The 23,510-nt window shown below is 40.6% G+C and overlaps 2 protein-coding genes across 20 annotated transcripts in view; one reads left to right on the top strand and one right to left on the bottom strand.

Moving 5' to 3' along the window:
* PAN3 (poly(A) specific ribonuclease subunit PAN3) overlaps window positions 1-14,049 on the top strand; it is an 86,401-nt gene extending 72,352 nt beyond the window's left edge. For 16 of the 19 annotated variants that reach the window (XM_087759436.1, XM_087759433.1, XM_087759426.1 and 13 more), the window contains 5 exons: window positions 3,028-3,167; window positions 3,994-4,123; window positions 7,058-7,122; window positions 7,835-7,973; window positions 11,094-14,049. In XM_087759436.1, coding sequence (XP_087615562.1) covers window positions 3,028-3,167; window positions 3,994-4,123; window positions 7,058-7,122; window positions 7,835-7,973; window positions 11,094-11,234 — 615 coding nt within the window. In that variant the 3' untranslated portion in view covers window positions 11,235-14,049. Of the gene's footprint in view, window positions 1-3,027; window positions 3,168-3,993; window positions 4,124-5,700; window positions 5,936-7,057; window positions 7,123-7,834; window positions 7,974-11,093 lie in introns of those variants that run through there. The other 3 variants (XR_015705183.1, XM_087759427.1, XM_087759431.1) reach the window with 3 other exon arrangements.
* A 1,294-nt stretch (window positions 14,050-15,343) lies between these two features.
* Window positions 15,344-23,510, bottom strand: part of FLT1 (fms related receptor tyrosine kinase 1) — a 112,971-nt gene continuing 104,804 nt past the window's right edge. Inside the window, exons 29-30 of the mRNA XM_087757374.1 lie at window positions 22,646-22,737; window positions 15,344-17,403 (exon numbers count right to left, since the gene is read on the bottom strand). Coding sequence (XP_087613500.1) covers window positions 17,199-17,403; window positions 22,646-22,737 — 297 coding nt within the window. The 3' untranslated portion in view covers window positions 15,344-17,198. The remainder of the gene's footprint in view (window positions 17,404-22,645; window positions 22,738-23,510) is intronic.

Raw genomic sequence — 23,510 nt, 5'->3', positions numbered from 1 at the left:
GCTTAATAGTCACTGTTGATAGTTACCGTAGCAAAAGTCTTCTGGCAGGTCTGTGGCAAAAGGAACTGGTATCATCCATAGATACATGCAAAGCACAATATGGAGTATAAATGGCAATGATCATACCTAATGTTGATCTGTACCTTGCACTAGCAAGGTTACTACAGGAATACAGCATGTATTTCTTGTGTCCCGCTCAAGGAGCTCTAGCAATTCTTGTGTGCCTCCCTTAACCTTTCTCTGCCTAGAAGCAGGAAGAGCTGAATCTGTTGATGTTTTCAGAGGGGAGGTTAGGGCTTAACAGGCATGGGTGGATTGCTTCCTTATAGAAAGGATGGTGTACGCCAGCTTCTGGGAAGTTGTGTACCCTGTCTGCATGGATAGAGTTGGTCAGTGGATGGTAGTTTTGTCCCTTCTAAAACAGGAATCTGACTTCCATAAATCCTGATCTTTGTGTCCCTTCCAACTCGAGATATTCAGATTCCCCTATCACACAGGAAAATTACTGCCTGTCGTTGTGCACCTGTAAAACTTCAAACATTGGGCATTGTAATAACATTTTCTTTCAGGTTTTCAGCTGTCAGTGAATAGTGAGGCACCTCCAGAGAGCAATTCACCTTGCTTGAAAGCTGAATTGTCTTGCAGAATTACAGATATCTTAACTCTATCGCTCTTAACTGAATCGCTTGCAGTTTAAGTTCCTAAAATTAGTGGGATGAATCCAAGCCACTTCTGCAACTAAACCAAGTTAAACATTGACTGTAACTCGAAACGTGTGTGTGTGAGGCTGCGTTGGTGTGTTGTATCATCTCTGCCAGTTCTTCTATTAGATGTAATTTGCAAAACAAACAAAAATTAAGGTTGCGAGTCCAATGCTCAAAAAACCCAAAAGCCTGAATTCAGAATTTCCTGGCTGATGTTAATGTAAGACTCTTTTTCTCAACCATTTTTAAAATCTAATGCAATCTGTATTATGAAAACACCTATGAGGAAGGAAGACTATGTTTTCATAGGGTCTTGCCTGAAGTTGTATATTTTTGGTGTCTTGGGGTTGTGTGATGATAGAGAATTTATACAGGATACATCCTTATGAATTTCTAAAAGTTGGAAGGTATTAAGCATAAAGTAGGGGACTGCAGAAAGAAGAAAGATTGTGGTTAATACAAACACATATTTCTTCTAAGTCTTTTAGAGGAAAAAAACAATAAAAATGTGATTGTGCCAGGTGACATATGTCTCTGTATAGATACTGTATCAGCAAGGTTCCTCTGTTTAGTACTATACCAGTGTTCTCTGCTGCTCAAATTGACTGCTTGGCAGTGGAAGCAAGTGGGTTCCCACCAAAATGGGGTTTGTTGCTCTGGATCATTTCTCTTTACCAAAGTACAAAGGAATGCTGAACTGATACCGATTCCTGGTTCCTTAGGAAACTGAGTCTAGCAAATGCCAGTTCCATCTCCTTCTGCACCACTTTGTCCTTATTTCTGTCTCATTTTCCACATCCTGTTTCTGTCTTCATTAGCTACAAGAGTACCATGCTTCTTAACTTCTGCCATGTTGCATATCCATGTTTAAATTGTGCTGCTTAATCAAACTTGATATGGAAACAGCGGGGACATTGAGAGACCTGGAAAAGTTTCCTTTACTCTGTCCCTCAACACCTGGGAGATGTGGCTGCAGGAAAAGCTCTGCTCAGTTACTGCAGCCAGAGGCAGCAAACATGGTTACCCCTCTGGGTGGAAGAGCTGTGAGAGGCTGTGGCACGTTCACCATCACAGCACTTTCCTAAAGCTGCCAAATTCTAAACAGAACTTTTAATGTTGCAGTGCTGCCACATTTTTTGCCTTTCGTACAGAAATGGCAGGTGTATTCCTTGTATGACTGCGTTCTCTGCTAGACAGCATAGCCTTGCTCTAGCCTATGGAGCTGAAGTTCTCAATAATTAGTAGCTTTCACTTTTTTACTTTTGCAAAAATATCTTACTTTCTCAGAAAAAAACCCTCAGGAAAATACTAAATTTGTATCTCTAGCTGACTCTTAAGTTTAGTCTGAAGCAGGTATCCAGCATGGAAAGCTGCAGGTGTTTCAAGTTTGGCCAAGTTGTGTGCAGCTGAAAGCCTTTCCATGGAAAGAATCAGGCAGCTTTTGCTATGAATGTCACTGTCTGCTACTAAATTAGGCTCCTGTTTTTAGGAGTGGGCTTTAAAATCTGGTATAGCTTTTCAGAATAATTTCTGGTGGCTGTCTGTTAAAATTGGCAGAATCTTCTGTTGTGGCAAAGCAGCCTGTATGCAGCATTCATCTTTTTAAGAGCAGTCCTACTTTTAAGGAAAGTGTTTAGTAACACTAAGGATTTCTTCATAAAATGTGATGCTGCTCAATTTGTCAGCCATACAGGCCTGTTCTTGGCTAGTTATTTCAGGCAGTTCATATCTTTTCACACTGGCCATCAGAGATGAAAACCTTTGAGCTCTTTGTTAAAACAGAAACATCATTTGCTGGAATCTGGTGTGGATTCTAGTGTGGAATTCACACTGTATGGCCAGTGTGAAAAGATACGAGTCCAGCAAATGACGTTTCTGTTTTAACAAATAATCCTTGATAGGTATTTCTGCATCTTGTATTGAGAAGACTTGCTCTATTTGCCACCAACTCCTTAACTCATAAGGAGCGAGCAGGTGGGTGGTTAGGAGAACCTCTTTGCAGAGCTTCTGCTCACTATACAAGAGTTCTCTCTGGTACTATCCTTAAGCTAAAAATTAGGTGAATTTTAAGCATTCAAAGATAAATGTAGTACCTAGAAATTGCTAGGTATCAGGACAGAAAATCAGGACAGATTTTCCTCTGTACATTTTGACTACTGTAATTTGAACAGTCATATTGAATTATGACTTGAATAGCACTTATTTTAGGTGCTCAAATTCTTCGAAGGTTATTGAAGAACTGCCTCTTTTTAAACACCGTCTAGTACCGTAGGTAATATTTATCTATACTAAGAATCTTATCTGTGTGTGTTTTCCCTGTTAGCAAGCAGATCTGATCTCCCTGGGGAAAGTTGTATTGGCTTTGGCTTGCAATTCTTTATCAGGAATTCAGAGAGAGAATTTGCAGAAAGCAATGGAACTGGTGACAATCAACTATTCCTCTGATCTGAAGAATCTGATTTTGTAAGTTTGCTTACTAAATCTTTTAAAGGGAATTACTACTTTTTTTTAAACATACAAATGAAAATGCCAAATGATTTTTTTAGATGCAAGTAAGATTACAGATGTAATTACTGTCACTGAGTTGTCTGCACAGTCAATGCATCGTTAAACATAATTTAAAATTTGTTTGTATAATGTATGTTTTCATGGTGTATCTAATAAAATCAATGCCCTTTCTTTACTAAAGTGCTGTTAAAGCTCCTAATAAGAATTAGGAGCTTAAACAGAACAAGCATTTTAAATTGTCTTCAGTACTGGGCTTCATTGCCTATACCATAGCAATATGCTAGTATTATCTTACAGTTTCAGAAGGTGTTGAGAAATAGGCACATTGCCTTTTTGACCAAAGGGTTGAGTGCTAGTTTTTCTTGGCTGCATGTTATTTTATGTTGTTATTTAGTATAGTCGGCCTTTCTCCTCTTGCAGCCTAAGAGGGGAAAAGTAGAAATCTGTCCCCTCCCTCATTTGAAAAACAATTGCATGACAACCTGAATCTTCACGTCTTCTCTCTTTTTGAGTATGTTCTTGCTGTTTGAGTGGGTGAACTATGCAGTTCTGTGAAAGTACACTCCTATCTTTTATAAATAACTGACTAGATATATATGTGTAAGTTAACACACATTTTCTCTGTTAGTATATTTTTTTTTTTAAGAAATGCTGCAATTGTAAACTTTCTGTATTAAATAGACATCAGGGTCAAATAGTTATAAAATCATAACAGAATGATCTCTCTGGCATTTGCAGCATGTTTAAGTAATCTTTTTTGGGGGTGGGGATATTTTGGCAGGTATTTGCTGACCGACCAAAACAGGCTTCGCAGTGTAAATGATATCATGCCTATGATTGGTGCGCGATTCTATACTCAGTTGGATGCTGCTCAAATGCGAAACGATGTTATAGAGGAAGACCTTGCAAAGGTAAATAATTTAGTAATTCCTACAGGAAGACCTATAGTCAGTATTCCTACAGGTGTCCCTTGAAAGGGTATGTTTTCTGCTGTTTTTTCCTTTTGTTTGTTTAGCAACCTAAGTAAGCTGCCTGTAGAATTGAGAACTCTGAACTCAAAGTATTGAAAGTCCGAAAGCTCCAAGAACCGCTAATTTTAGGCTGTCCTCAGCTGAGCTTTCACTAAAGTAACATCTTCATGTCCAACCAGCAGACTTGGGGAAAACATGTTCTTTATAGAATGGTTAAAAAACAGTATTCTGAGTAAATAAGGCCATGTATGTCATCACACACTAGATCATGTAGTTTGTGCTAGAGGTTATACAGCAACAAATGTTGCTTTTAAATTCTTGGATAGATTTGGATTCCAGTGTCCCTTTACTTATCTCAGATGTTTTCCTTTCCAAATGAATGCTAGGTCATGGAGGTAAAGGTTTCCCTGAATTATGCACCTCTTGCTGTGTGGGTCTGGTTGGTCTGTCAAGGTATCGAGTGCTAGCTATAGAAGAAATATGTACTTTGTCCCATGTGAGTGTGTATTTGTTCAACAGGAAAGGGTGTCTGCTCATCAGAAGCCACTGAGCACAGGATTTTCTAACAAGATTGAGATACATTACAGAAGGCTTTCATGATGCTGAAGATATGTGTGGGATAGGGTATTAAGTTTTTAAGGATTTAATCAAGTCTTGTGAATCGTTTCCGTTACATACCCTCATTGAGAATTTTTTTTAAGAGGCAGTAGACCAATGGTTGGGATTCTGATGGACTGGTTCTCTTAATTTCTCCACCACTGGCTTGTTGAATAACAGTTTTTCCCTCCCTAGTGAAAGATACTGAAATCTATCAGAAGCAAAGAGCTGTAGAAGAGCAAGGCCATTATCTACTTTGGATGCAGAGCTCTAGATGACAGGTGCCCACTCCATCAGAGTCAACCACTAGTCCTGCTCTGAAGATGTTTACGATCATTTCATGTCAAGGTGGCCTGATGTGCCTGTGCAAATTTGGGCAGGTGGACTTTTTCCTATAACAAAGATGGAGATTGTCCTGTAATCAGCATTAAAGCAGTCCACGTTTTCAGTCAGGTTGTTTGTAGCAGTTGCTTAGCACTGGCACGTGAGCAGAGCCACTACAAATCCAAGTTGTTGCATAGCCCCCGGTTTGGCAATAGCTGTTTACCTGGCAGTGATAAGTAGCAGTTGCTGCTTAGCTGCTGTACTGTAACTTGTTTGTACTACCACATCCTCAGTAACATCAGAGCTACTGTATCCCTTAAATCTAGCCTGGTACCCTCTCTTCATTATTGCCCCAAAGCAAATGCATAGGGGAGAGTATTAGAACAAGACTAGCATGTATGATATTTTTCCTTGTATTCTCCAAGCATGCAGTCATCTATAGCTGGAGGTGGTTTGTATGTAGTTAATAACTTTGTTTTCTTGAAGCCATGAATACTTTGTTACTCCCGTAACGCTCACATTTCACACAGCAGTGACCCCATTACTCTATCCCTTTCCTTCCTCACCTTAATATTCCCATCATCTCTATGTCACAGCATCCAAAGCCTCAGTTTTTCAAGTCCTCTAATCCACTATGTAGAAGAGCTCCCTGCCTTACAGGCTACCAAGCCTGCAGGGAGGCCACCTGGAGACTTAGTGCCAGTGTTGTTGCTCAGCTGTGTCACCATTGACTGGGAATCTGCAAAGCAGATGTGGTTTGGGCTTTTGTGTATTTGGCCACATACCAAAAAATTATTTGGAGGTTGCATAGACTTCTGCTAGCTGGACAAGGTAAGTCTTCCCTGTCAGTCTGTAAATGTAGCTACAGTTCTGGTACAAGCTGTTCTGCTGTGTGTTTTTTAGACTGGTAACAGAAGTCTTGCAACCCATAGGTTGTCTGAGGTCAGGCTTGTTATCACCTTGACCTACTTTATTTACCCAGCTCTGCACAGTAATCTACTCCGGACTGAATTTATTTGAAATCAATATGATCGTGCATGGAATGAGATGCAGCTTAGCATGAATAATGTTGGAGGGCTGGGCCATTGGAGAATATGAATAATATCAGGAGAGAATCTTTTTTTCCTGCCAGCTTTGAGCAGCTTTTACTTAAACAAAAGATTAATCCACAGTGTAATGCAAGCTAGGATGTAACTCTTTTTACTGTACCCTAATTGATGAGGAAAAATGTATGAAATAAATTTTTCAGTTGTGTGTATTTTAAGCATCTATAATTCTGATGATCTCTCTTTTGTGTGAGCTCGTTCTCATTGCCTTGTCTCTGTCATTGATGGGCTCAGAATTTATACTGTTTTAAGACTTAAAGTTTAGCTTTTTTTGGAAAAACTTCTTTCAAAATTATATTTGGAATCAATTGTAATTTGAATGTTAGTCTGATATTATTGTTGCTAAAGATTTACTAATAACGGCCTACAAAGCATTTCTGAAAAACAAATCTGGTAGATTGTGTTCCTTCTCATCTTTACCTGAAATAAGGTATTATATGATACACTTCTACAAGTCTTGATAACTGTGTATATATATTAACATATTCTTTTTTAACTTAATATATTTTAGCATACCTGTAAGTATAGGCTGGCAAGAGACTAGACTTATATTTCCATAAAGAGATAGATTGCCTGTTCCAGTTCCTGCTGGGGCAGCAAGGTGTCATTAGTTGTTAAATCTCCATATTATAATATGAATATGAAGTGTTAAAATCAGCATTGGCCTACCGATACACAATATATAATGCATTCGATCTCATTCTGAAAAAATTATACGCTGCTCTTAGAATAAATAAATGATTGCAATTAATAGTGCTTCGTTGGAATTACTACTGTATATATTTTGCGAATAAGTGTCTTAATTTTATGTTTCAGGAACTTTAATAACCTCTTTCTTGTTTTCTAGGAGGTGCAAAATGGAAGGTTGTTTAGACTTCTAGCAAAATTGGGAACAATAAATGAGAGACCAGAGTAAGAAATACTTGTTTTCATGGTGTAGAGTATTGAAAAGCCAGTTTGCAATGCAAGGTTTCTTCCCTCATGAATTTAAGCTAAACATTTTCCCCATATTTGCCCCTGAAGAAATGAGTATTTAAGAAGCCTTGAGGAAAAATAAGATAAGCAACTTTGACCAAAATTTTAAATAAAGGAGAAGACTACAAATAGATATGCCAAAGTTGCTTCATTTATTTAGTATGTTTTTTCTTAGCGGTCTCTTGTGAGTGACAATAGTTTTTGAGGAAATCCATAGCTTGCTTTAACTGTAGCAAATGGTGTAGATATTGGTTTTAAGCTAGTTAATTTTCAGCTTGTTTTTATCAACTACTACATAAAAATGTTCATGGTCCATTTTCCGTGCTATTGAATAGACTTGGAGTTGTGTTTGTAATGCTGGTTTCTAACATTTACACGTTAAACTTGTTGAAGATAACTCTTGCTTTCTTCCATTACTTTTCTGTGGGCCTTTGGTAGGCATTAGCTTTGGGTACTTCAGCTGAGAAACTTCGAATATGTTATCTTCTGTCTGTGGCAGAGGGGAGACTATAATTTAATTGAAAGTTATAATAGGTAGCTTAGCAGAGTGGTAAGATTACTCAGTTTAGATTGAAGAGTCATGTATATCTGTGGGTTTTGATTTTTCTTAACTTTGTGAGGTTTGATATGAGCCTTTGTTTTACAACAGGTTTCAGAAGGACCCAACGTGGTCAGAAACTGGAGACAGGTATTTACTAAAGCTCTTTCGAGATCACCTTTTCCATCAGGTGACAGAAGCGGGTACTCCTTGGATTGACCTCAGTCACATTATCTCATGTCTTAACAAGGTACACTGTACTTGGGTTAGCTTTTAAAAATTTGTTTGGGTTAACTTTCTTTAAAATAATATTCCACTTCAAAGCAAGTTGGCATTAGCAGGTTGATTCTGTTGATTTAACTGTTGGTTATTTTCCCCCTGTTGTGGATGAAAACAATGTATTCACTAAGCTAATATTCAAACATTTATGGATATTTTAAATAAACTTAGTACATTAATATTCAAACTTGGAATTCAGTAATATAGCATGAGATACAGTATTAACTTTTCATCCTAGAATGCATTGAATACTGTGGATAAGCAATGCTGGTCCCTTTATGCTACTCTGGTCTTTCAACACAGCATAAAGGATCCATAAAACCCCTTTAACTGGGGGAGGTTTCTGCTGATACAGTTACCAGAAGACGGTCATAAGGCAAGAGGATCCATTCCTAAACTGTGCTGACCAGAGTAGGAGACAGGAGGGAAACTGCAATAGAAATTTGTGCAAAATCCTTACCATCTAGGACAGTGCTGGAAAATTTCTGCAACTTACCAGGTTAAGTCCACTTCTGATTACTTCCCTAGCCTCTCCAGCCCTTCATTTTCCAAGGCTGATTTAACAAAGCCATTTGCAGTTTTCCAAGAGCTGCACCACTAGCAAAATTTTAGCTGAGCACTCTCATATGATTAATGAGCAAGAGATGTGTGAGAGACCACAAGATCTTCAGTAGCTGTAGAACTGGTCTTGCTCCATAAATTAAAAAAAGTACATGAGCTGATTATTTTTTTTTATTGGCAGATCAGCTTTCAACTTATTTTACATTGTTTTGCCGAACTTCAGTAATTCATAGGAAACTAAGATGCTGCTGCTACTTTTTTTTTTTTCTTGGTAGCTGCTTGGTCATTCCATTCACTCCGTAGAGAATGGTGGTGCAGACACTGACAACATACAGTTTCAGTGGCTAGTATTTTCTTTTCTAGGATTAGGACAGCCAACTTTCTCTTCCAGAAAAAATTGAATATATTCAGATCCTTTGACATGTAACAAGTGACTTAACTACAGTTAAATCTTCTTCTAAATTGTCAGGGCTTTTAATCTCCTATTAGACCACTGCTGTGCATTTCTTTAACCTCCTTTTTATCTTTCTGGTTGGTGTCTGTAATCACTTTAAAAAGGACATTAAAGGGATTGAGGCTAAATCAAAAAGAAAGCATGTTGATATTCAAATAGGCAGTGAAATGCCATCATGATTTGAAAGCAGTGACCCGTACAGTACTGTAGCAAGAGGGGACAGTCCTGAATTCGTAGGTCAGGTAAGAGATGGTGTCAAAGAATGCCTTGTTCTATAAATGTTCATGGCTTACCTTTTTAAACTGAGGCTCTTCTCTTCTGTGGTTGTGGGCTCAGCACACAAAAAATGTAAGGCTTACAGAACTCTACTTTGGAAATACACTCTAAAAAACACTTCTGAAACTGTAGTGTGCACTAATAGAAGTGGTTATTTGGGCTTTCCTGCTACACTCCAAAAGCATTCCTTTTGAATGAAAATTACTCTATTGTTTAAAAAAAAAAACACCTTTTTTTTTTTTCAATGTGGCGTTTTTGGATTTTTTTTTTTTTTCAGCTGAGATACTGATTTATGCCTCCACAGGAGGAGAGAAAGAAAGCCATAAATACTGATGTTTCTAGTTAGCCGTGTGGCTTTCTTAATACAGATCTTCCATGTCCTATATTCATTAAGGAAATTCACTGATTTCTTGTATGATGGTAATGGGAACAGTAGACAATATTTCACAAACACCTTAATTGTAATGGATGTTGGAAGAGACTGGTGGTTTTATCCTATTCTACAGGAATTAAAAGCTAATTGGCTGGCTTTTGTCCTTCTGAAGCTATTCATAAAGCAGGAACCTTAAATTTGGGGGGTTCCAGCTTTTAAGGTTATGCTCAGAACATGATTTTAGAAGACAAATGCAAGAAATTTCTAATTTACTGTATTGCTCCAGACAGCAGGTAGTGTAAGATCTCAGTGACAAATTTAATCGTTCTTCTGCTGTTCAGTACAACATTATAGTACATTTATTTAATCCTTCTGGGGTTGTATTTCCAAAGATTGTCTCAATAGTGTCATATCCCACTTGTCTCTGCCCCACCTTCTGTATCAGAACAAGAAAGTTTGTAGTGTCAAGTATTTGGAAATATCAGTGTATCGACTAAAACAGAGCTACAAAAGTTTTGCATTATAAGGGAGTCTGTCAATTCTCCATTGATGAACATTTCTTGCGAAGTGAGGAAAACATAAGATATAGTGTTGGAAGGGACTTCAGCATGTAAAGTAGGATATTCCTCTGTTCCAAATTAGGATTTAGTGGTACATATCTAAAGTATGTAGTGTAACATATAGTTTTTTAATATTGAATTTGAGAAGTCAGAACAAAATATGAAAACAAACGTGGAACAGCTTTTAATCTTTAATCCCAAATTATCTATTTGTTTATGGATTATAACTAGGTAATCTTTTGGGGTTGTTTTTTTGTATGTGGGTGTTCTGTTGTTTTTTTGGGCTTGTGTTTGTTTTTTGTTTTGTTTTGGATTTTTTTTTTGTTAGAGTAGGGGATGAAATGTACCATACAGCTTAGGAACTAGTTTGTTTGTAGTACTGCCAAAAATGTGAGGTTTGGGTTTCTACAGGTTTTCAGACTACCTGGGGCTGGTCCATCCGTTATTTCATTTTAGAGTGCGCAAGAAGTAATTTACCTACCCTACATGGAGGCTTGTGGATCTTATGTGCAAATGTAATGTCAAACGTGGTTTTGTTCATCAGGAGCTATATGGAAATTTTGCTAGGCTTTCTACACAGGGGAAGATAGCATTGCAGGATTATTAGCTTTATGGAAAGGGAAGAAAACAATGCTAACCTAGTCCAAAGGTCTGGAATGTCCATCAGGTTAAGACCAAAATGTCTCGATTTTTTGGCAAGTACGTTGTTGTGGTGCAGTTCGGATCCTTCCGTTCTGTGATGTTAGCAGATTTGAACAGCACCACAACAACGTACTTGCCAAGAAATTGATTGCTTTTGTTATTGGGGAAATGTTTTGCCATTTCTTTCACACTTCTTTTATTTTATCTTTTGCATTCTTGTTACAGTTAGATGCTGGTGTGCCAGAAAAAATAAGCCTCATTTCCAGAGATGAGAAGAGTGTACTTGTGGTAACTTACAGCGATTTAAAACGCTGCTTTGAAAATACTTTTCAAGAACTGATTGCAGCCGCAAATGGTCAGTTGTAGTATTTGCTGAAAGCATGCAGGACATTGCTGAGGAACTTAACCAATAGCAAATTGCACTACAGCTGAATTGTTGTTGTCATCTCATTTCACATTTGGGAAACAAACAGGAGATGAGCAAAGCTGCTTGCACTTCAGTCAGGTACACTGTTACTTGAAGGGAAGAATGTTTCACTTATCCTAGAGCTAAGGCTGCCATTGGAGGCTTTATCTGTGAAGAATTTATTTTAGATTAAGGAACACATCAGGTGCATGATGTTCCTGCTTTTATTTTTTCCACTTGTATATGCACTAATTTTAATTTTTTTAAGACTTTTCTGATCTCTGAAGTTTTGCCACATTGTATACTTAAGGGAAACTCTTTGCAAGGACATTTCTGGGATACATTTTTGTCACTGAGGATATAGCAAAATTTATTCATTTTTGATATTATTTGCACCCAGAATAGCATAAAGGACCAGGTAAATAATTTAATAGAAATTGTGTTCTATTAATGACCGTTTAGTTCGTAACCTCTGTAAAAGTGTGTTGTATGCAAGCTCTGTATGCCACCCACTGTTAGCTCAAAGAAATGTGAGAAGACGAAACTTTTTAAAACCAGTCACGTGAAGTATCGGTGAATTGACAAAAAAGGAAAGAAAGTCCCTGTCATTTGATTTAAACTTTGTCTAAGCAAAGTGACGAAAATAGCATAATGGGAAACATCTATAATTTAAGGAGCATATCAAACTTGCTCTAAACACAACCAGCGCCTTTTAAAAACTGTTTGTACGTTTTCCTGCTAGTCAGAAGCATTTACATTTATGCAATTTTTTTAATAGATTTTTTTTTTTAAAGAAATTGTTTAAATGCCTGAAGTTTCAGGATTGTATTACTTTAGGTTATTTACAGTATAATTTTTGTATAAAGTTCTGTTCTTTGAACCACAGCTTTATTATGGTACGCTACACTGGATACAGATACAGAGACACTGTTAAAAGAAGATTAACTAAACACAGCAGTTGTCTGGCATCAAGAGCTTTTCAAGTTTTACAGCCTGAATCTGGAGGGAAAATGATCTGCTGTGCCTTTGCAGTCACTGCTTAGCCCAAAGTAATATTACTTTTGATAATACTCAACACATGAATATTCTTGAAGTAATTCAGTCTCAAAAGTCTGGAATTTTCCTCCTCAATTACCTTTCTAATATTTGGACATGCAGTTGTCTCCAAACTTGGGTATTCATGGGATTTCTAGTTAAACACCTACACTTTGATACTGAAGACTGCCAAATATGTAGGAATTTCCGTTCTTAAAGCAGTAGTGAAGACTGTATCTATCCTTTCCCAGCACTGAATGTTTTAATAGCACTGGGTGCTCACCATGAAGAAAATGTGGAAACTCAAAAGGTCAGGACAGACTCTAAGCACTTGCAACTGATGTTACTGACATCAATTTTAATAATTCTCAATATTTGTAGTTTTCAGAGAAGTTTTTAATATTTCTCTGTCCACTTTTATAAGCTTTAAAATGATTCTCCGCCTTGAGACTTGCATCAAGAAAAAAGCAACTCTCTTCACATCGAAAGCTTTGAAGACTAGGGACATGCTTTACACATTTTAGAAAATGTGGTTGAATCCACATTAGGTAGCATCAGTTGTTGAGTTTAAAAATCGATTATTGTTGCATTTGATCGAATGAATTTTAAAAGGAACATAATGTTTAATATTCAAACAGTTGCCAGAATGTTCTTTTTAATATAAAAGGAACAGGAACTTTGAAAAGTGAACATGCAAAACAGTCTTTTATCATCAGCTCATGTATTTGAGGAAGAGCAGCTGTCTTTTATATGTTTTTTGACAAATCATATTGTAATTCTTTTGTACAAAAAAGAAGTACTTGTATTCTAGAAGAAATATGAAATGCTTAATTTATAAGCGGGCTGAGGTTTTTTCCAGTATTGTTTTCTTTGAAAATGAAAGGGGATCATCTGTTCAGTTGTGGGGTTTGGGAACCTTTGAAAATTTAATTTGTGGACCAATATTTTGTGAAAGTGTAAGGCAGGGGTAAAATAGGGCTTGAATTCTCATCCTTTTTAGACCAGCAAACCACCCTCTGCAAGACATGTCTAAATTGCAAACCTGTGTGTATCTGCATAATGTCAGTTTGCTTCAGCCCCTAGTAACCTCAGGACTTGGTTTAAAAATAAAAAGGTAGACAGCTAATAAGTTTTCATACATAATGTCAGCCAGAAAATATTTGGTGTCAGGTAATACATAAAATAAAAAAAAAAGTTGAGCTTTGTTTTCTATTTATTTCATTTTGGTCTGTATTTGGGAATGATTTAAACAGTCTGAAGTTCAGCTTGGGTGTTTTTTTGGGGGAGAGCCCTTCTACCCCATTTTAATTCCATTTAGAAGGTTGTCCTAAAGATCTAGTTTGATCCATTCATAGGAAGAACTGTGTATCTGTATTTAAAAAGAAGAGCCACCAGGATGTGCCATCCCAGATGGGAAATTTAATTCTGACCTTCCTATTTTTTACAGCTAAAAGCACAGAAGGGACAACCTTTGAAATCACCTGATGTTGGTCATTTTAATTTTTGTACCTGTTTTAAATTCTGTTGCTGTATTTACTATATTGTAAATATTTTGTTGAGGATACCTCTGTATTTTTGATTTGCCCTTGTTTCAGTAATTCAGGTGTCAACTGCTTCCCCTAAAAAGCACCAGTATGTTAAGTTCCAACGTCATGATCCCAATATGTGTTACTCATCTTTAATCCTGTTTTCATTCTTCATGTGTACAGCAGTATTTTTAATAAAGAATACCAGAAGTAACGTGGCCTTATTTTGACAATGCGAAGTTCTGAAGTTGGATACGGGGCTTTTCAAGTTTGGTGCTGGAATTGTATTTCGTTCTATCATATTTCTTTTGTATTCACTCTGTCTGCAATGCAGAGTTTAAACAGTAATGAGTCACAAAGTGCGTTTAGTGCTTGCCACTTAGAGTATACCAGATATCCTAAAACTTACAGATGCTGTTGACTAGAATCTTACTAATACACGTTTCCTAAACTCCCAAGTCAAGTCCCGTCTGCTTTACTACACAAGCCCTAATTTTGAAAACTCTGCTGAAGTACCCTTACTTTCATGTTTATTGAGCTTTTTTTGCCCAATAACAAAATATATTAATTTGAGAATTTGCATGTGGAGTCACCGACAGCTTCATTTCCCAGAACTATTTTTCTGTATTGTTAACCAGCAAAGGTGAGATGATTTACTGGTGGGGTAAAGTCTCCTATACCCATCCAGTCCCGACTGTGTTTATGTAATGTGAAATTTTGTGCAATATATGTGAAATTGTCAGTACTCCCTGCATACATTTAACATGGAGTCATTATCCCTTAAATTGCAGTGTTTTAGAAATTTTATTATATAAGCTGCAGTAGGCTTGATTGATGCACTTATCTAGGCTCCAGTTTCCTTCTGAGTAATGTGCAGCAACAGCAACACAACTCCTGTGGCCGTAGGCGATCCCGTTACGTTCTGCCTCCTCAGGGAAAGCTTCATCTCTGCTTCCTTCCGGCTCTAGTGTGTAGTTTATCTGCAGTGTGGCTTGGAGATCCCATCAGATTATGAAATGCTGTATAGCAGAGAGCACTCAGCTGAACATCTCTGGAGGTAGCATCCCCAGCTTCTGATGGATGGGATGGCGATGTTGAGATTCTCTGAAGAGAAAGCACCTACCAGGCCTAAGGTGCTAACTCGTGTCCTTTTGTCTGTACCAGATCTTCTAGCTGCAGCAGTAACCGGGCATGGGGGGCAGTTGAATGGATATTCGTCAATGGGCGGAGTTAAGTTTTTTTGCCTCTAGACAGCAGTAAACATTTCTTAGATATGCTGAATCTAGGGATTTCACTCACACATGGAGCGGTACAAGTGTCGACCACTATATCCACTCTGTTGTGTGAGAAGTGGGCCTCCTGTGCAATTATTCCTTATTCTTTGCTCACAGAACTGGCCCATGGGATGGATTGTTTGCCAGATGTGTTAGTGCTGCCCAGTGCTGAATCATCTGCTGCAGCAGTCTCTGACACTGGATTAACTAGTTTGGCAGAACTCTGGATTCTTTCAAAAGCAAACTTTATTATATGGATTTAGCAGTCAAATACATTATATGAAGACAGAAAATGCAAGACAAAAGAGTTATTCACATCTGAAGAAACTTAGGGGGTTCATATAAAAGTAATCTTTGTAGTCCAGTTTTCTTAAATATTTATGCACAAAAAGCATATTTATATATTTACACTGTGCAAACATTTCCTTTTGAGATGCATCATCCCATAACTATTTTTGCTCAATTGGAGTTAAGAAATGGTTCTTAATTTCGTTTTGTTTTTATCAAGATCAAATATACTTTACCAGCAAGAGACAGTGCAATAGATACTTAAAACTGATGATCTCTTGGCCAGGAAGATCTAGAATTGATACTTAGCTTAGAAGTAGCGGTCCATATTTCTTTTACTTGAATATCGAAGAACATTTTTCCTTGTAAGTATGCAAGAGGTCATTTGCCTTTAAGTCTGTTAGTGGGTTAAAGTCACAGCTCCTAAGCTGTGTTTTAAGAGGTCAGAACCTTATTATATGTAGCATTTTAGTTAATATCTATTTATAGTGGACCATGAGAAGCTGAGATTGGGCAGTAGCTGTTGATTTGGAAGATGTCAGCACTACTGTGTTAAATGGCCAACTCATTTTAATATTGCATTCAGAGGTGAAAGGGGATGGTGCATCCTTATGCTTCTTGAACAAAGAACATTCATGCCCTTTCTGAGATGCTATACAAAAGTCTGTTGCAAATGAATGATACATTTTTATTCCTGTACATATATACTGGTAACTAACCTGGAAATTCGCCTGTCTTCATAGAAAAGCTGCCCTAACTTTCCAAGGAGATTGTCTTGTCATTTCTAACTAATCTCTTCAGACTCTCTAGTGATCAATTCATTTAAAGTATATGCAGTTTAGTAGCCATCCTGTCTTTTGAGACAGATTCCCATAAATAAAATATAATCAGTGCGGTGTTAGAAGGTCCATGAGGTTTCGTGGACAGAGCTTGGTTTTAATGTATCTAGCTTGTGGTTTGGTTCCAGTGTGTGTGTGTTGGCATACTGACAAAGTGCAAAACTTCAAGAATATTTACTTGATTTCAGCAGGCTTGTCCAAACCAAATTGTTCTGTATTCCCTGTTGTTGCAGCCCTGGCTCTGATCTTAGTTCTCCTCTATCTTTGCCAATTGTGTTTTGCAACACAAATTTGAAATTCTTGCCTCGCAAGGCTCCTTACCGCGTTCGCCATCTGAAGCAGTAAGAGCCGTATAACGCCCCATCCCCAGCTAGCTAATTCAGCTTCCCCAGAGCATTAGCCTTTCCTCAAGTTTTTCAGATTTGATTTTTCACTAAAAACCGTAGAACGTGGTCAGTTTCTTGTTTCTCTTGTCCTGAAGAATCCTTTATTTTCCAGCGCTATGCAGACCTCAGCAATAGGGCGCACGTTGCCCAGCGCCTGACGCGGGCTCCCAAGGGCTCCCAGCTGCCTCTCCCGACCAGGACCCCGGTGCTGCGCCCGAGGCCGAGCAGAGGCTGTATGACTAGAGCATGAAATACCATCCTGCTACCAGGGACCAAACAGCAAATTGGTTTTCTCTGTAATGATGACCATCCAGGTTTTCAGAAGCACTAGGCAAGTTTAGTGGCAGCTGTTGGTGTTCAGTATTCGGGAAAGTCAAGGCCTAAGCATTAGTATTTCGCTATATTTTGTATATGCTTGCTGCAGTCTGTAGAAAAATAGATCACTGAGATTAAGCCAATGATATCTTTTTAAATTTTAGGATAATTAAAATTATTTGGGTCAAAGTTTTTAAACTGACAGTGTTTCAGAAGAACCTTTTTGGATTAAATGCATGTTTAAATCTTGGCCTAGAAGTACTAAACGGGTGGCTGAGAATAAAGGATGACGGAGTTGTAGTCAGGAGGGGGAGAATGGCACGCTTTCATTTTCTCCAGCACGGCGTTACCATACGTATATCTTCGCTTGGAGTCACTGAGATGGTCACAGCTGAAACTGCAGAAGCTTCTTGGCTTGGTTATTCCAGAAAGCACCGACTCCTTGCTCCTGCTGGCACCTTTCACTCTGTAACAGAGCAGCATCACTGTTAGCATATTTAACATGTATGGGCGTTTGTTTTAATGACTTGAGCAAAGCCACATCACAAGAAGCAGCTTTGTTTATTCTCAGATGATGGGAACAGCATTGATACAGATGGGATTGCTCAACAGGAGAGTGGAACAGAGGACTGAAAGAGCCCTCCTGTGTCCCCCTCGAGTCCCCTTCTGAACAGAGATGCTGAGACTGAATGTCACTGTTAAGGTGCCTGTGTTCGTTGTAAGTATTAGAGCCTTGGTGCTTGTGGGCTGTACTTGATTGCTCAGCCTAAGCTCTAATTGCTCATTTGTGGCAGGTGATAGAGAGTGACACTTCATTGCAGGGCAAAGTAGTGTGGAGTGTCTGGCATCTGTGCTGCTGCTGGGCTGTGCATCCCCATAGGGTCGTCACACTTAAATGTTCTTCCTAAGGGAACTGGGGTTTTTTTGAGAAGGAGTGAAGTAATGAAAGGTCTCAAGCCTTGGGGCAAAAGCAGAAAGTTAGTGTAGGTGTTCCCAGAGCCTAATGCTGGGGTGAATTTTTAAGATAAATGGCTGATGTTTGTGAGGAAGGGCACAGGGTCTGGGTATCTCCCCTCTCAGGCTTCTCTTGGCAGCAGACATGAACTGCTGGTTTGAATTAGAGGTTTCCTGCCCCACAAAGGACCAGTTATCCTGTGGGCTGCCTTTTATAAGATGCCCTTTACAAGAGGGGTTTAATGTCTTCTCAGCTGAGCTACTCTTAAAGACACTGTTTGCCTTGCGGCACTTTCTCACCCATATTCAGAGAGCGCAGTGCTTAAAAGGGCCCTTTCAATAATTAAGAAAGTTAAGGCAAAAAGAATTTTCACACTGTTGAACTTCAATACCAAAGATTTATCTGTAGACAAAGGACAAGCCAGAGCATTTTTTGTCACTGACTACATGTGAAATCCTAATGTAAACATACATTGGACCGCAATGCCTAAAAATAGTTTCCCTCCCTGTATTTTTCTAAGTTCATGGACACTCCACTCCTCTCCATTTATAAGGTCAGGAACGTTGGCAGCCGTAGTCTTGAATTCCAGAGAAGACAGTCAGAACATCTGTTGAGGCTTTTGGAGCCCAGGGTTTTGCTTTTCATTTTAATTTGCACTGTTAGATCTTTCAGTAAAGTACAGAACTGGTAGCACAAGGCCTTTCCTGATTAGGAAATGGAGAAGTAACAGTTTCTCTTAGATGTCACAGTTTCTTGAATCTTTCACTCGCAAGCCTGTGTGCTTTTTAAGGAGTGTGGTCTGTCTTCTGTCCTACTGTAGGAAATTGGAGGGCCCTCCCCAGAAGACCACCCCATTACATTTGTTTGTAGATGGATGGAGTTCACAAGGAGCAGCCTTCATGATGAGGACTGCAGATGCATCCCATATTTTTATATTGCATCTGTTGGCAGAGGGAGAATTAATTGCCTTGGGATAAATTCCATAACTATGTGACAAGGTTCGTCACTGACTCAATGGATTTTTTGTAGTGGGTTTAAAGACTAACACTTCTGTGATTTACATTGTAATTCTAAGTCTTAGGGAGCAGTGGGCAAAAGTGGAGTGTATGTGCGAAGTTATGAGCCTTAAAATCATCATGCTTTGATCTTTTCATTCATTAGGCTTTTGCATCCTGAGAATTTTCTTCTGAGCTAGACTTGGCTTCTACCTTAATTAATAAGCCTTTATACTAGTAGAGCTGCATCTATTAATTTTACCTTGAGTGCACTGCTGTACCTGGGCATGCGCTTCCACAGAGAGCTTTTGAGGGAGCCCAGGGGGTTTTGGCATCCATAGTCAGACTTAATTTTGAGACTGCGCTTACAGTCAGTAAAGGCTTCTCTATCTGTGGACTGTCTTCTTTCCACTCTAGGAATGTAAATTAGGAACTTTGTCTAGTTGGTTTTTAATTGGCATCATTTGTTGGAGGAAACGGCTGCTGTTTTCCTGACAGGTTCAAGAATGGAATGAGGTTGGAGGCTGGCTGCAGCTCTTGAGATGCTTGTTCTAGCTCACAAGTGGTGGAGTTCTCACTGCTTTTCTGGCTTAGCAATTTGCTTTGACTCAAGAGTTTGATCCAGCCCAAGGATTTGGGTTGGGATTTTTCACCAATACTGGAAAGCTAGAAGAGAGTTGCAGTTAGGATCCTGTTCCACTTGCAAAGGAGCAGTGCTCAGAAGGTTGTTCTCTCTCTGCCCCCGAACCTTCCCATTGGGATCTTGTTACCTGAGGCCTTACATGAGGAAAGACTTCTCTGTCTTTATGCTGTTCGCAGTATCACTTTCATCTCAATGGCAATAGCAAGTCTAAGACACATAGCAACCATTTCTGTTGTGCTTCTGGCCACCACCCGGGCCTGAGGGGCTCACTAGGGTTTGGGCTGACGCTCGTCTCCTGTAGTGAAACCAAGGGTGAGCTTTGCGTGTTGGTGCCTTTCCCTCCACAGCAGCGGAAGCCCCAGGGGAGGGGACTCGCCTGGGCCAGTGGGGTACCCCTGCACTGTCAGGTGAGCTGGCTCCCCGCTCTGCTCTCCTCCCGGCCTGGCTTTTGGGTTGGTCACGCCGAGTAAGCACCAGTGCACGCACTGGCTCTCTCCTGGAGTCTACTCATTAGTTTCCACTGAAACAAACCCTGGGTGTACTTCTGGGGATGGGTGGGGTGCATTGGATTTGGCTCCTTCCACCCTACGCAGTCCTACAGCACTGTCGCAGCAGACATGGCCCCAAGTCTGAATCCTCTAATGCCACACTCCAGGGCACACACATACCCTTGCGCTGGTCTGAAAGCATCACTCCCACCTGGCTGGCTCGCATGCGATTTCAGATGCTTTGAACTGAGAAAAAAAGCATGCCGAGCCCAATCGTTCTGCCCTGGGCAGCAGGGAAACGTGTGAGCCCAGGGAAAGGCAGGCCAGCCTGCCCCAGCCTGCAGGCGAGCAGGGAGCCCCAAGGGCATGGCCCCGCAGCACCCTCAGTCTCGGCTCAGGACCCACCCGCTGGTGTGAGTCCATGTGTCTGCATCTGTCCCCTAAACTGCAGCGTTGAGGTTTGCAGCGTGATGGTAAGCGCTCTGGGAGCGGTTAGGCGTTACAGTGAAGGCGATCTAAGTGTAAGCTGCTGCTAAGAGTGGGGTGACCCCTTCCTCAGCCTGCCGCTGGCACCAGCCGCCCTGACGGTGAGCTGCTACTGATCGCTCAGAAACTATTCTGGGGCCGTTCTTCTGATAATCCAGTGACCTGAACCAGCTCTCTGCAAGGCAAGCCAAGCAGAAACGCCAGCACAAGAGCGGGGCAGGACCACTGGGCAGGATGCTTCAGATGCAAGAGAAGAAGCAGGACTATGCATCTGGCTAGATCAGTTTACATGTGTCAAACCCTTCCAGGCTCCACCTTGTCCAGTGTTCAGTACAACTTTCAGCGGTATTTATTTACTGCTCCAATTTAGCCTAAGTAAAGGATGCTTAGCTAAGAAGCTACTACTTTTAGGAACATGTGCAGACTAAAGGGTCACTGCGTGCATTCACATACGTGAGTGCTTTTTGGCATAATGCTACAGTACCACTTGTTTAGCTTGCAGGCCAGATGACCTTGGATGTTCTCAGCCAGCTGCTCTGTTTCCCTGAGGATTTACATTCTAGCAGCCACTGTTGAGTTCAATTTTTTTTCCCATCCAAGCATTCCTTTTCCTTCTGCAGCTGAAAACGCTCCTTAAAGCAGTTCCGGAGGGATGCTTGGGGCACACGCCATGTATTCTGTGCCGTGCAAAGAAAAAGGCATTTCATACATTTCATTTGGGGAGGTTGCCATGTCTCTGCAGCTGACAGCAGCCTTCAGAAATGTCACGTTTACACAAAGCAAAAAATGGGTTAAACCACTTTCAGGAACCATTGCATCCTTTGGAGCCCTCTAATACCCACACGCATTCCAAGCTCTGTAATACTTGGCTCCTCAGAAGAGAGTATGGAAAGCTGTCTCGATAAAATCAAAGTACCATAAAATTGCTCACAAGCCTCTTTTCTGAAATGTGAGTGGCGAAGGCACGAGAAAGGGTTTTCCAGCACTTGTTTGGAGTGGTTTGAATCACCCCAGCTTTGCCACGCATGAGCAGTGCTCCATTGCAGAGTCCTGCCAGCAGCACGTGTACCCTGCATGCCATGGATTTTGGCCGTGTGAGCACGCACACTCTCGTACACGTAGTTCTATGCGTTTAACCAACGCCCTCTTAGTCACTGGAATTTTTCTTGAAGCAAGTCCTTTCTGCCTTGACCGCACGTTTCAGCCAACTCCAATTGTTCATCAAGACAATACTACACCTCCCAGCCTGCCCAGCTGCAAGTCGCTGACAAGTTCGGCACAGGCAGGATGGCCTTGACCTCCTGCCAGTGTAAGATGAACGATGGGTTGGGTCTGGGCAGTCCCCGGGCTGGCTGAGAGCAGCGAGCCGAAACCAGCCGCAGACACTGCCAGCATCGCAGCGGCTGGGAACAGAGACACTGCTGGCATTGAGAAAATAAACATTTCCCATTTAGAGAGAGTTCATGTCAGTGCAACGCATTTCTTAGAGCAGCCCTAGTTCCCTGCTTGGGCAGCTGTCAGGAATTAGGTGGAGGAAGGTGGCCAATATATTGAAGTGCTTAAAGGCAGGAAGAGAAGTGAGGCCCTCACATCCATCTATTGTAAAGTTGCCACTTTAGCATCCTGAGCCCATGGGTGTTAAATGGGCCGTGCTTAGCTGAGTCATGGAAAAGAAGGGCAAAAACAAGCACAGGGAGCCTTGTCCCAGCAGGGGTGCCCTTGGGGACTTGCAGAAACAACCGCAAATCCTTCATAGCCACACGTTCTTCCTCCCCTGCCCCCCACCAAGGGCTCATTTCCTATAGTTACCTACCTCTACCTTGAGCTAGTGCTCTCTGGCACTCGCTTGTCCAGGCTGGTATTAAGTTGGGGATCAGGCTGATCAATAGAGTGCTAATAAATCATATTGGCAATGTGCATTGAAGGGGTTGAGGGTTATTTATTTGTTTCCTTGAAAGCGTACGGAGCGTTAGGTGTGGGAGCTGATTGCTGACACAACTGAGCAGGACACACCTCAGCAAGAGTGTTTGCAGGGGCTGGGGATACCTCAGCTACTTTCACTAGGCCTGATTTAGCACAAGGACCTTGAATCCTCCTTTGCCCTCTAAAATGTGAAGAAGGAGGGAACATAAAACACAGACCCAAAGAGTGTCCGTTTCTGCTTGCTGCCTGTCCATGTGAAGCGCTTCAGTTCTTCTGGAGCCAGCACCATCCCGCTGTCTGCTTGGTAATCCTTGAAGAAAGAAGAAAGGCACAACCCTATTAGGTGTTAACTGTAGAAAGTTACTTTTGCAACAGGCTCAATTCCTCTTCGGTCTGATTTTCATAATCGGTTTGGTCGTTTATACTCAGAGAGCTCTAGAAGACAGCAGCTCCGTGCTGCTTGAGGTGCTACAATGCCCAGGTATTTAATGTTGGCTTTCCGAACTGTCCTTGCTTTGGGGTGCAACAAACATATGCTATTAATGCAGATACAGAGTGTTAAAAGAAGGGTGTCAACACGCAAGGTGAGGGTCTGGCCAGCTACTAGTTCAGCCTTGAGAGCACCACCGTGCCTCTCCTGCCTCCCACTGCCTAACGCGTACAGCTGGGTCACTGACGCTTCCCCCAGCCGCTCACCCGTGCCCGCCCCCACCAGCAGAGTATGCATGCCCAGTTAGACATTTCTCCACCTTGTCTGCCAGATAAGAGGACCTGCTCATATCAGGAACCTCTGATGGAAATGCGACCCATGATTCTTATTTGTGTACTGTTGTTCAGATGAAAACACAAATCCAAGGCACTTTAAGTGGCTCTCCCACACCAGTGGGACTCAGATGGGACTCTGGCAGCCGTACCTTGCAGTGCTATTCACACCGGCCATTTCTTATGAGGGAAGGAGTGTTTGCAGCTGACTGCATGGTCAGCAAGGATCTACTGTCCCCAATTTGTAGGGCATGGGATAACACCATGCTGCAAGCGCAGCTAATCTTACATCTTGTATCAGTAGAGCTGACAAAGAAGTAA

The sequence above is a fragment of the Nipponia nippon genome, unplaced genomic scaffold, assembly GCF_047370975.1.
Source record: "Nipponia nippon isolate SJK-2023a ecotype South Korea unplaced genomic scaffold, ASM4737097v1 scaffold_2, whole genome shotgun sequence".
NCBI classification, from domain to species: Eukaryota; Metazoa; Chordata; class Aves; order Pelecaniformes; family Threskiornithidae; genus Nipponia; species Nipponia nippon.
The sequence above is the reverse complement of the archived record's forward strand: the minus strand, read 5'-3'. Positions and strand labels throughout refer to the sequence as shown.